The following is a 12,083-nucleotide window of genomic DNA, read 5'->3' as shown; positions in this document are numbered from 1 at the left end:
CTGATGGACATCTGTACTTTTAATATACCAGCATGACAACACTCCACATTTCACTGTAGCAGTGTTTAAGTATCTTACAAATTTGACACTTGCGTTCCTTAGCGACAACCTGGACACGCTTTAGTTGATTTACACAGTAAATATGATCAGATACACAAGGGACTCACTTGTTACAATGAGCTGTCAAATCTAATCAAATAAGTTAAACATTGGTCAGAATTCTGAAGAATAAAGTATTAGAGTAAACAAAATGTATAAAAGAATAGGAGATGGGAATGGTTCCATAAACAACTGGAATAGCAGAGTGGGGTCTTATAAGACTTAAAAAGGAATGATAATGAGGGATTTTTAATGAATATACGGTGTTAGCTATTAAAATGCAACATCACTGAGTATGATGTTCGGCAATTCATGTCGGGGGGGGGGGTTGGTTCCTTTTGACAGATTTTCCAGGTACTTGTTTGCTGCTTAGGGACAATTCCTGAGGTTTTCAGTGCAAAAACACACTAATATACACACACACAGGTTGTACTGGCTGCTAAGCTGGTTGTCTTTGATCAAAGGACATCATGAGTCATGGGTCAGTTTTGGGGGGTGGAATAGAAAGAGTGGTGCTGGTGGTTTTGGTCCGCAGGCTTGTTGGCGAACAGCAACGGGGTGGTCTCTGATCCAAACCAGCTGAGAAAGAGAAGAACATTATAGATGGAAGCAGGACGTTGACATCATCAAGTGGCTGTCACCTGACCTTGAGTGCGCCTGGCAGCTGCGATTCCAAGGAACCGACTCCTCCTGGCCGCCGCCTTGAGGGTCATCAAAGAAAAAAGGGCGAGGTAGGACTCTGTTGTTGATGGTCAGACTGCTGACCTGTCAGGACCCCACCACAAATACGAATGTTGCACAAACATGGAGTTGGCCTCTGCTTTTGGTGGATAATGCAAATTAGGCAGCATACCTCCTGTGTAGGTCTGCGAACTCTGAAGATGAGAATGAGCAGACTGGTTGGCAGCAGCTCCCAGATGAAGAGGATGGCGCCAAACGCCAGGTAGCCTCGGTCGCCTAGCTCGTTACGCAGGTCCGCCTAGCAGCATGTTTCCTTTTATGAAATATGTTTTGGAATATAGATATACATATTTCACTACCTGATCAGAGACGTTATACCAGTCAAAGTCAAAAGACTCAACATGGTGGTTCTGGGACAGGACAAGGACGCTGAGGTTGTAGCAAGCTCTGCTGGTGAACAAAAATATGACCGCCGCTCCGAGTGCCGCCATGCGACACACGCTGGTCCCCTGCACACACCCAAATAAGAAGACCCATCCATCCGTCCATCAAACCGCGCATGTCATCCCTGCTCACCTTGCTGCTCAGGTACGGCCCGGTGGAGTGAGAGTGGCGCGTCAGCAGCAGCAGCACGGCCGCCAGCAACACCGCATCCAGAATGAAGAGCAAGTCGTTGACCAGAACCCGGACCAGGACCAGATTCCATGTCCTCTCCCCCGGCCCCGTGCCGTCACCGCGGTCCCCGAGAGCGGCACACACCACATTGACGCAGAAGAAGATGGCGTTCAACGCCCCGTATGTGCAGCGAGCCGCACGGCTGGAAAACAACAACAGGATGAGTCGCATGGGACAAACAAAGATATACAAACGCCAAGAACACTGTATGAATTAAAGATATTCACTCACAGTCGCCTGTCTACCTCTGCACTGTACGTTTCTCTAGCTTTGAGCAGCACCTGTGGTACCAAACAAGAACAACACAAGAATCACATAAACACATCCTGTCCTACGTTGCTCGTCATGAAAATTGCATCGACCTCACCTGAGTGAAATACAGGTTGATAAGACTGAGCGTGAAGAACTGCAGGCAGACGGGGAAGCAGTAGAGCAGCCAGTAGACAGCCACGGGAAGGTGGTTGGCCTCCAGCGCATTGTGGAAGTAGAAGGAAAACAAGGTGGTGCGAAGCGAGGCCCACAGCAGGCAGAGGAAGAGAAAGATGCTCTGATAGCTCCATCGCTTGTGTCGGTAGAAGTAGAGAAGCCAGAGCTGGGCGTACACCACCAGGAAGAGTGCGCCGTACAGGGTGGTGTACAGGACAGTGAAGCCCAGCTGGACCGAGGGGGCCAGAGCCGGATGCAGGGGAAGAGGGGCCGGCAGGGCGGAGGAGTTGGGAGGAGGCGGGGCGGCGGTGACTGGAGCTTCCATTGCCGACTTAATAAGACAAAACGTCCATTATGACCACACGTGGCTCTAAAATGGAAGACAGCGTGGATGAAGGAATCATAACATGGAATGACATCAATGAGTGTTATATCTGTTCATCTGAAATCACTGTACCCTTATATCAACAACTACAGGCTACAAGCTATTTCATTGACCTGCTGTTTGTAAATGAGCCCTAGAATTAGCTGGAAATGTCAAGTACAGCTAGTAAGCGACAACGAAAAACATCCTACATGGAATTGTAGTATCATTACTGTTGATGTCGTACATCAGTCTATTCATGACGTTAGCTCCCCAACACACCAGTCTAATAAACATGTACTATTAACAATGGACTTTTATTTGACTTGAGTCTGAGTGTGCAGCGACCTGTGAAGCTTGACTGGACAGTCAGAGGTCTTTAATGGGATGTTGGTGTCGTAAACAAGCTAGCTTTGAAGGGGCCAAGCTAACCGTCACTGACGCTGATCAAAAAGCAAAAACGTCAATCTAAACTATTTCATAGTCACTCCGTCATGTGTTGCCGATAAGACGTTTAACGTGACAAGCGATATGTGGGAATAACATACCTTATTCCAGTGGAAGCTGAAGGATCTGCAGACAGGCGACGTCAATGTCGTTATTTCCGTGTTACGTCACGTGCGTCACGTCGGATAGGCGGAGCCTGGACTGTTTGATCTCAAGCACCAATCAGCGATGATAGGAAATCGCGGTTTCTTTAAGTTTGTTGTTTCCTCGCTTAAATTGACTGGATATAAAACTACCTACACCAAGTGTGTATTTTGATGAAACGGGCAAGTATTCAGTCGACATTTTGGGGACTGAATGTGTTAATATCACGTTCACGCTTTTAAGTCCAAAGGCGCTATAAAAGGAGTGAAAATGCCGATGGTGTTGCGCTCTAGAAAGTCAATGTACCGCAATGATGGCGACGAGGAGAGGGACGTAACAACAACAGAAACGACGCGGTCGTCCCGCCTGCGAGAGAGACCCACGTCCACGGTGAGTAATATCACTTTTCCGCTTCCTCTCTCTGCAGCGGAAAGAAAAGTCGAGCGAGCCACGTAGTTCCTCGCTGTAGCATGTTTGGCTAACACGGACGCTAGCATCTTTAGCCCACTTGACCGGGAAAACAAAAGCAAACATTTTTATTGACGTGGAACACTTGTGTCGCTTTACCGTCATTATCTTACACCTGTCGGCTGAAGTGCGTTTTGCGTAAGTTTATTAAAGCTCGCCAGCTAGCGTGTCATGGTGAGTCTTTTTTATTCTGACGTCATTTGATGATGTCAGCGTTTGTCCTTTAGTGTACATCGCACACACCGCATTCATTTTTTATAGCGCTATCGTTACTTGCCGACTCATGTTTATTTTTTTTAGGAGCCGGAGGACGCGGAATCGGACGCCCTGCAGAGCCAAGTGATGGAGAGACTTCAGCCTGATGAGGAAGAAGAGGAAACTCTGGAGGAGACAGAAACGGTAGCAGGATTGTACTTCCTGGACACAAACTACTTCCTCACGTAGCATCTTCAGACAAATTCAAATGTGCTAAATCTATTATGATGTGTATGCACAGTATAGGCAGTGACGACCTGTTATATACACACATTGACCACATGTATGGATGTATAACTGCAGTGACGACCTATTATATACACACATTGACCACATGTATCTATGTATAACTGCAGTGACGACCTATTATATACACACATTTACCACATGTATCTATGTATAACTGCAGTGACGACCTATTATATACACACATTTACCACATGTATCTATGTATAACTGCAGTGACGACCTATTATATACACACATTTACCACATGTATCTATGTATAACTGCAGTGACGACCTATTATATACACACATTGACCACATGTATCTATGTATAACTGCAGTGACGACCTATTATATACACACATTTACCACATGTATCTATGTATAACTGCAGTGACGACCTATTATATACACACATTTACCACATGTATCTATGTATAACTGCAGTGACGACCTATTATATACACACATTGACCACATGTATCTATGTATAACTGCAGTGACGACCTATTATATACACACATTTACCACATGTATCTATAACTGCAGTGACGACCTATTATATACACACATTTACCACATGTATCGATGTATAACTGCAGTGACGACCTATTATATACACACATTGACCACATGTATCTATGTATAACTGCAGTGACGACCTATTATATACACACATTGACCACATGTATCTATGTATAACTGCAGTGACGACCTATTATATACACACATTTACCACATGTATCTATGTATAACTGCAGTGACGACCTATTATATACACACATTGACCACATGTATCTATGTATAACTGCAGTGACGACCTATTATATACACACATTTACCACATGTATCTATGTATAACTGCAGTGACGACCTATTATATACACACATTTACCACATGTATCTATGTATAACTGCAGTGACGACCTATTATATACACACATTTACCACATGTATCTATGTATAACTGCAGTGACGACCTATTATATACACACATTTACCACATGTATCTATGTATAACTGCAGTGACGACCTATTATATACACACATTTACCACATGTATCGATGTATAACTGCAGTGACGACCTATTATATACACACATTGACCACATGTATCTATGTACAACTGCACTGTGTAGTAACGGAGAGGTGCTTCTAAATTATTGAAGACTGGAGTGACTCAGCTCGGCTAACACGGCCCACAGCCCAAAGTAAACTAAAGCACAAATTAGACGGTACTCTGCTAACAAATGCAAAAAATGACATAAAACACACACCACACATTTGCCACTTGGTGCTTTGAATTTTGAGGTTGACCATGGTTTTTCTAAATATATTCATAAATCATCACTGTTGTGTCAAAATATACATGGTGAAGCAAATGTTGTTGGGCTTAAATTAAGCATTTTCAAACATAAAAGTGGCTTAAAATTATTTTTGTCTTACCTTATCTTATTATGTTGACTATTTTGGGTAATACAGGTGTAAAAGTGACTATAGGGGGTGTTATTTAATGTCTAGAGGGGCTCTAATAATGTTAGAAATCATATTTAGAAGGTTGTAAACAGTGTTTCCATCAATTACCAATTACAAATATATTCCATTTATAAATCATGAATCCTACTTTGTGAACTTTATTCACAATTATTATTTATACAGCATATAGAAATAGGCAAAAAAAAAACCCAATTCATAGTTTGCATCAGTTTGAGTGCTGGCATTGTTGCCAACTGTAAACACACAAGGTCTTCTGTCTTCTTCAGGAAATGAAGCACTGCAGTGTTGTGCTGGACCGTCTCCGTTTGCAAGATAAGGCTTCCAAAAGAGAATCCGAAGAGAGAGACGACACGACCCGCAAAAGTGCTAAGCCTGCTTCCCGCATCCCGACTTTTCATAAGCGGCCTGGCACTGGGAGCGCTGAGGTGTCCATGTCCAAAAAAGAGCTTCTGCTCCCAGTAATTCAGCCTGCTGAGAAGCCCACTGGTGTCTCTGTGGACACGTCCAAGTCCAAACCTGATATTGCAGAAAAAGCGCATCCCCAGTTATTAGGACGCATCCCGAGACTTGGCCTTGAGGCACCCACAGAACAAACGGCTGTGGGGTCTACACCCAAGTCGTGCATGTTGTCTGAGGGGGGGCAGCATGGTCTCTTCATGGTGAGCCCCAGGCCTGCCCTGAGAGCGGAGGAGGGCCTCTTCCAAGAGCAACCCGACAGCCGGGGAAGCACCGCCACTGAGATGGATGACCTCATAGGTCAGCTTCCATGCGTGGACCTCAGCCAAGATAATCCTCTGGAAGATACGCCAAAAAGTTCTGATGAGGGAAACAGTTCCCCGACCAGCACCGAGTCCACAGAGGACGCTTGCATGCCTGATGTTAGCCACACGGAAGGTATCGTGAATGAACAACCACCGTGGGAACATCCACACACACCCGAGGCAGACGACTTGAGGTCTTCGTCGGATGTGGACAGCGAGGATGAATTTGCGATGGGTGATTCCGGAGACGCAAAAGACCGCAATGAGGTGCACGTAACCACCAGGGCGGAAGCGGAGTACGTCTCAAAGGAGGAAGTAGACGATGACGAGGAAGACAAGGAAGCCTGCCTCGCGGCAGCAGAGAAACCTGGCGTAGCTCCATCCACCAAGCCAACAAAGGTGACAAATACTGAAGCTTGGGAATGCTGACACATTCCCATCCTTGTTGTCATTCAAAACGCCCCCCTCGCTTTCTCCAGGGATCGGGATGTCCTAGTTTTGTCCTCTGCTACCTGCTGCCGGCTACTCTGCTGCTGCTTGGGATGCACGCTTGGCACTTTGGGCTTCCCACGTCCGTCAGCCAGCTCGCCGCTCAGCTGGAGCTACACTGGCTGGAGGGGGTGGGCCTCATGGCAGAACCGTGTAGCAGGGATTGTCGGTAAGGAGTTTGCATCAAATGGGAAGGATTCAATCCAATCCAACCACTTTTAGTTCCATCCAATGCTGGGAATTCTTGACAAATGTTTGTGACTCTGCTATTGATGATATTGGTCTTTCCCACCCTTTATGGAGGCAAGGCTCATATTTGACATTACAAACATCCCATCTGCCAGCGAGACAAACAGTTTGACACATTTGGTCATAGACCCGAGTTCAATCCCACCCTCGGCCATCTCTGTGTGGAGTTTGCATGTTCTCCCCGTGCATGCGTGGGTTTTCTCCGGGTACCCCGGTTCCCTCCCACATTCCAAAAACATGCTAGGTTAATTGGCCACTCCAAATTGTCCATAGGTGTGAATGTGAGTGTGAATGGTTGTTTGTCTATATGTGCCCTGGGATTGGCTGGCCACCAGTCCAGGGTGGACCCCGCCTCTCGCCCCAAGACAGCTGGGATAGGCTCCAGCACCCCTTGTGAGGATAAGCAGCAGAAAATGAATGAATGAATGAATGATTTAATGAAGATTCGGTGATAAATGCTGTCATTCAAGTGTAAAAAGAAGTTAACCACCGTTTTAAAAAGTATTGGTACGTGGGAGTCTTACTGCAACGATTGGCCGTTGTCGTGTTGTTGAGGCGTGTTGATCTCTTGTCTGAATTGCAGGTAGGATGAAATGACACGAGAGGTCAAAATGTTGAAGACGGCAACCTGACTGTGGATGTGAGTGAATGAAAGCGCTTTAAATGTCCATGTTCAGGGTTCATCTGGTGGAGAGCATCCCCAGCGGCCTGTACCCGTCCAGCCCATTACCGCAGCAGAGCACGGCCACCAGCTGGCTCAGGCTGCTGGACAAGGCCGACGGCTCGGTCAGCATCGCCGCTTTCTACGTGGCCCTGCGGAGCAGCCAAGCCGACTTCGCTCCCCTGGACACTCAGGCAAGAAGAGCGGCCCCCCCCTCACGTGACGCACCAACCACCCCTCTGATGTTTCCGCTATATTTCTGCAGGGCAGGAAGGTCTTTGAGCGACTTAAGCAACTCCTTTCCAAAGATGTGAAGCTCCACATGGTCGTGAACAGCCCTCAGATCGCGAGTCAAGACACCGCCGAGCTGGCCGCAGCAGGTTTGCACAGTAGAAGACCCCTCTTCTCCTAAATCTTCTTTCACAGCTTGCTTTTTGTTTGGAGTCTTGAACCAGTCATGATGTGCTATATATATCACTATATTGACACTTACTATGGTACCCATTATGGCATTGGATGCTCATATCACCCAGTACTTCCGTACGGGACAAAAAAACCTTCAACTTTATTAGGAAAGCAGGAAGTGAACAAATGTAACAGTTAGTGATTGTAAAAGTACCAGATGGAGGGGTAGGATTTAATAAGCTTTGCTTCTTCCTACTCCTTTTGGACATGTGGAACTGGGAACTGATTATGGGATGCACTCAATTGGAATCTGATGCATGTTCAAATGAAATGAAACCATTCCCATTGCCATTGAACAGGTGCAAACATCAAAGAGTTGGATCTGAAGTCTTTAACTGGAGGCATGGTCCACACCAAGATGTTGGTGGTGGATCAGAGGCACCTCTACCTGGGTAGTGCCAACATGGACTGGCGCTCTTTAAGTCAGGTAAAGGATCCTTCCATTGCTGGATGTCTCCAGACTACACTGGACTGCAACATAAGAAAGCAGTTGAAGTTCCAAGGTGTTACACTAATAATACAACAGAAACACACTTTCCCCTGTGCGTGCGTGCGTGCGTGCGTGCGTGCGTGCGTGCGTGCGTGCGTGCGTGCGTCATCCAGGTGAAAGAGGTGGGCTTGGTAGTGGAGGACTGCAGCTGTCTGGCGCGAGACGCCTCTCGTATATTTGAGCTGTACGCGAGGCTCAATGGTTCCTTGCCACCATATTGGCCTGCTCGCTTCACCGCCCTGTCCAGCTCCCAGCATCCTTTGTGCGTCGACTTCAATGGAGTGGCCGCCCAAGTGTATTTATCTGTGAGTTTAAGCGTCACTTCCAAAGTACAATTTCAGTCAATTTCATCAAACACTTCCTGTGGTCTGCTGCAGAGCTCCCCCCCACACATCTCAGCCCGTGGACGCTCCGACGATCTCGCCACCATCCTGTCCGTCATTGATGATGCTAAGAAATTCATCTTCATCTCCATTATGGACTATCTTCCGTTGTCAGAGTTCACCAAACCACTCAGGTAACTGAATTGTATGTTCATTTTTATTTATTTGTATTTTGAATGAGTTTTATTTATGTGCTAAAATAATTCCAATTTCAGAAAGCGGCTTTAGCGTTGAACAGTTTTAACGCTCTCCATGTCTTGTCCCGCTCTCTAGGTTCTGGCCCGCCATCGACTCCGCCCTGCGTGCAGCAGCCTGCGCTAGAGGCGTGAATGTGCGCCTCCTGGTTAGCTGCTGGGAGAACTCGCCTGCTGCCATGTTCGTATTTCTGCAGTCGCTGGTGGTTCTCAACAGGCCTCCGCTTAAATGCAACATTGAAGTGGTGCGTTTAGAGCATCTAGCGTCTTTTTATTGTTCTGGACATCAGTCTTAAATCTTTTGTTTCCCTGCAGAAAGTCTTCACGGTGTCCTCAACCGCAGAGCAGATGAAGATCCCTTTGGCTCGAGTCAACCACGCCAAGTACATGGTGACGGACAGAGTTCTCTACATCGGTATGTCACCTCCTTGCCGCTGCTCTCATGTCTGCACATTGAATGAAAGAAGCCATTCATACATGACAGGCACATCCAACTGGTCTGAGCTGTACTTCACCGAGGTGGCGGGAGTGGGCTTGGTGGTCAACCAGACCGGCTCGGAGGTGAAACAAGGACAGCAGACGCTGCAGAGCCAAGCGGAAGAGCTCTTCCTCAGAGACTGGAGGTCCCATTACGCCAGCTCGCTCTCGGTCGCCGACGTCAGGGTGTGTCCTCGCAGACCACACTGAATTCCGGAATAATCCTGCTCGCTGCCTTTCCAATGTCCTCTTTGCAGGCCTGCCAACACGCACGCATTTTGACTTGAATATGCTTTGCTGCGGTGTTGATGCACGCTAGCTACACCAGCTTGCTCCTCCTCCTGCGTAGCACCAAAAAAATCTAACCTTGTGTGCCAGCTTTTGGAACATTTCCAACACAGCCCAGTCTCCGATTTCAGATCAACATTTGCAGTAAAAGTGTTGTAACACGTCGCTTAGTTGCAGCTGCATTAACAAGTTAATTCATTCATTTTCGACCGCTTATCCTCACGAGGGTCACGGAGGTGCTGGAGCCTATCCCAGAGGCGGGGTTGCACCCTGGACTGGTGGCCAGCCAATCACAAGGCACATATAGACAAACAACCATTCACACTCACATTCATACCTGTGGCCAATTAACCTAGCATGTTTTTGGAATGTGGGAGGAATTGAACTCGGGTCTCCTAGCTGTGAGGTCTGCGGGTTCATTCCCTTTAATTCCCATTGTTCACTCACAAGAGGAGCTAAGAAGCTAAATAGTGGAGGACCGTTGGGTTGCTATAAGAGCAGGGGTGTACAAAGTGTGGCACAGGGGCCATTTGTAGCCTGTGGCTCATTTGTCTTTTAAGTATACATACGATATAAATACAGCAAACTTTTTTGGCAATTTTACAAAATTAAATGTGTAAAAAAAAAAAACCCTCAAAAAATGGCCCTGGGTTCGGGTGTCTTAACAGAGAATATCAGCTTGCTGACTTGTTTTTTATTGCATTTTGTGTGTGCTGGTAATATGTATATTTAGCCATTTTATGACTGCTTTTCAAATCTTATTTTTATACTGTTTTTGTTGAGCGCTATTGAATTATTCATCTCACTTGTACACTTCCTCTTGCTTGAATCTATTTGTATATGTTGAGCACATACACCTCAAATCAGAATATGCTTCCAAAGAGCTGGAACGTGGAACAAAACCTCAATTTTCACATTTTGACTTTCCATAGAAGTTGAATCAGCTTGTGATGTCATATTTTCCTTTTATTATGAGTTCTATAATACAAACGTTGACTGGTACAACCCCCAATCTGCTCCTTTTTTTAGGCCTGAATTCTAACAACCATGGCACGTTTAACACGTAAAAAAATGTTACATTGTAGGTATTCTTCACCGTGGATGTTCTCCAGCATGAAAAAGTTCAGTGACAGTTTTGGTTCCTCTCTCCAAGTCACCTCACAGGTGAAATCCATCACAACATGAAGTGTCATGGTGTCCATTACAGAGAAGAGCTGCAGAGAGCCGTCCTCATTCCATGGAGAGTTGAACACTGTCCGCCTGCTGCTGCTCAAGCTTCCTTGCTAGAAGACCAAACAGGAGGACACGGGATGACCAAGACGACCACTGGAGGAGGGTGCGCGTTAAAAACCGGTGATACTAACCCAAAGAGTACATCTCCAACTGTTGTCGCAGACGGACTTTCTGCAGGCTGTCGTAGAAGTTCGGTTCCGGGTTGCTCCCCGCCGTGGGAGGCAGGGTGAAGATGCGCATGATCTTCCGCTTGTTTCTGCATGATGAGATACAACATGACGGCAATTATCATACATTAGATGGGTACATTTATAGATTATTTATGAATTACAGATTATAGTCACATGCAAGTTACTAATCAGCAAGGTAAGGACATTCAGTTGTAGCCAAGCAAACGTGAAATTGTATGACTTTCTAATGGAGTTTTGTGTGCTATAAAAGACAAGACGAACAAATAATATTTTCCAATGTGCTGCTGTGAGCAACCTAACGATGAAGGGGAAAAAAGCACAAGAGGAACAAAGATTATTTCTCACTTTCTGGCGTAGATCAGCAGGCCGAAGCTAACTAGAATAACCAGCAGGTAAACATTAGTAGCTTCGTTCCAGGCTTCGTGCACAGAATAGTCGATAGACTCGGGCTCGTTGCCCAAAAGGCCATGAGCCCCCATACAAACGCCACTGTGGTGCTACAAAACGCTATATTAGATATTTGTTTTCTTGCGTGCAAAGAAATTGTTGGCTATCTTATTCTGTTCGTGTTAACAAGCCAACGAAGGATGTAAACACGGCAGCTGTATATCCGTATTTTGTTATTAAGCAGCTTCAAGTGCACTACCGCCATCTACTGGACGGGAGAGTGGAACGGAGCAAATTCAGAAATACATATTTTGGCAACCGTTGTGACGAGCTGTATTTTGACTTAAAAAAAGTGTTGCGGTAATATTGTGTAAATGTTACATACATATATTGTATGTTGTTGTTCCGTTCGTGCTGATAAACTAGCGAAAGGTGTAAACACGATGACGTCACATTACAGACGTACATCCGGATATTCTTCGCTCTGAAATGGCGGTTGGCAAATTAGAATTAAGGCGCATTACCGCCACCT

The 12,083-nt window shown here is 46.0% G+C and overlaps 3 protein-coding genes across 4 annotated transcripts; 1 reads left to right on the top strand and 2 right to left on the bottom strand.

Moving 5' to 3' along the window:
• Position 1: 1 nt before the first annotated feature.
• gpr137 (G protein-coupled receptor 137) lies at positions 2 to 2,956 on the bottom strand. The gene is made up of 8 exons (XM_078788298.1): positions 2,794 to 2,956; positions 1,823 to 2,251; positions 1,687 to 1,736; positions 1,357 to 1,597; positions 1,140 to 1,289; positions 953 to 1,078; positions 746 to 864; positions 2 to 678 (listed from the first exon to the last, which is right to left on the bottom strand). Exons 2-8 carry the CDS (start codon positions 2,204 to 2,206, stop codon positions 582 to 584), a joined length of 1,167 nt encoding a protein of 388 aa, XP_078644424.1. The 5' UTR covers positions 2,207 to 2,251; positions 2,794 to 2,956; the 3' UTR covers positions 2 to 581.
• A 15-nt stretch (positions 2,957 to 2,971) lies between these two features.
• pld7 (phospholipase D family, member 7) lies at positions 2,972 to 10,752 on the top strand. 2 transcript variants are annotated; one of them, XM_078788291.1, is made up of 12 exons: positions 2,972 to 3,226; positions 3,605 to 3,703; positions 5,550 to 6,443; positions 6,524 to 6,702; positions 7,460 to 7,637; positions 7,709 to 7,823; positions 8,208 to 8,335; positions 8,512 to 8,703; positions 8,776 to 8,915; positions 9,055 to 9,220; positions 9,291 to 9,390; positions 9,460 to 10,752. In XM_078788291.1, exons 1-12 carry the CDS (start codon positions 3,107 to 3,109, stop codon positions 9,660 to 9,662), a joined length of 2,514 nt encoding a protein of 837 aa, XP_078644417.1. In that variant the 5' UTR covers positions 2,972 to 3,106; the 3' UTR covers positions 9,663 to 10,752. The 2 variants fall into 2 exon arrangements, with proteins under 2 accessions (XP_078644417.1, XP_078644419.1); XM_078788293.1 differs by lacking the exon at positions 2,972 to 3,226 and adding an exon at positions 3,263 to 3,478.
• smim19 (small integral membrane protein 19) lies at positions 10,676 to 11,803 on the bottom strand. Its single transcript, XM_058063650.2, has 3 exons — positions 11,510 to 11,803; positions 11,105 to 11,229; positions 10,676 to 11,023 (listed from the first exon to the last, which is right to left on the bottom strand). Exons 1-3 carry the CDS (start codon positions 11,641 to 11,643, stop codon positions 10,971 to 10,973), a joined length of 312 nt encoding a protein of 103 aa, XP_057919633.2. The 5' UTR covers positions 11,644 to 11,803; the 3' UTR covers positions 10,676 to 10,970.
• Positions 11,804 to 12,083: the final 280 nt, after the last annotated feature.

Source organism: Doryrhamphus excisus, linkage group LG22 (genome assembly GCF_037039965.1).
Source record: "Doryrhamphus excisus strain RoL-2023G ecotype Guam linkage group LG22, RoL_Dexc_Guam_v1.1, whole genome shotgun sequence".
Taxonomy (NCBI): Eukaryota; Metazoa; Chordata; class Actinopteri; order Syngnathiformes; family Syngnathidae; genus Doryrhamphus; species Doryrhamphus excisus.
Note: the sequence above shows the minus strand (reverse complement) of the source record. Positions and strands in the feature narration are given on the sequence as shown.

What these genes read in the sequence shown, in the direction of transcription:
- smim19 (XM_058063650.2), bottom strand. Translation starts at nt 11,643, where the DNA reads ATGGGGGCTCATGGCCTTTTGGGCAACGAGCCCGAGTCTATCGACTAT. An exon ending in CTGCTGATCTACGCCAGAAA is followed by an intron (nt 11,230 to 11,509) that starts GTGAGAAATAAT and finishes CTCATCATGCAG; the next exon opens with AAACAAGCGGAAGATCATGC. An exon ending in GTTGGAGATGTACTCTTTGG is followed by an intron (nt 11,024 to 11,104) that starts GTTAGTATCACC and finishes TTGGTCTTCTAG; the next exon opens with CAAGGAAGCTTGAGCAGCAG.
- gpr137 (XM_078788298.1), bottom strand. Translation starts at nt 2,206, where the DNA reads ATGGAAGCTCCAGTCACCGCCGCCCCGCCTCCTCCCAACTCCTCCGCC. An exon ending in GGTATAACGTCTCTGATCAG is followed by an intron (nt 1,079 to 1,139) that starts GTAGTGAAATAT and finishes ACATGCTGCTAG; the next exon opens with GCGGACCTGCGTAACGAGCT. An exon ending in TTCGCAGACCTACACAGGAG is followed by an intron (nt 865 to 952) that starts GTATGCTGCCTA and finishes GGGTCCTGACAG; the next exon opens with GTCAGCAGTCTGACCATCAA.
- pld7 (XM_078788291.1), top strand. Translation starts at nt 3,107, where the DNA reads ATGCCGATGGTGTTGCGCTCTAGAAAGTCAATGTACCGCAATGATGGC. An exon ending in GAGAGAGACCCACGTCCACG is followed by an intron (nt 3,227 to 3,604) that starts GTGAGTAATATC and finishes TATTTTTTTTAG; the next exon opens with GAGCCGGAGGACGCGGAATC. An exon ending in CCGCCCAAGTGTATTTATCT is followed by an intron (nt 8,704 to 8,775) that starts GTGAGTTTAAGC and finishes GGTCTGCTGCAG; the next exon opens with AGCTCCCCCCCACACATCTC.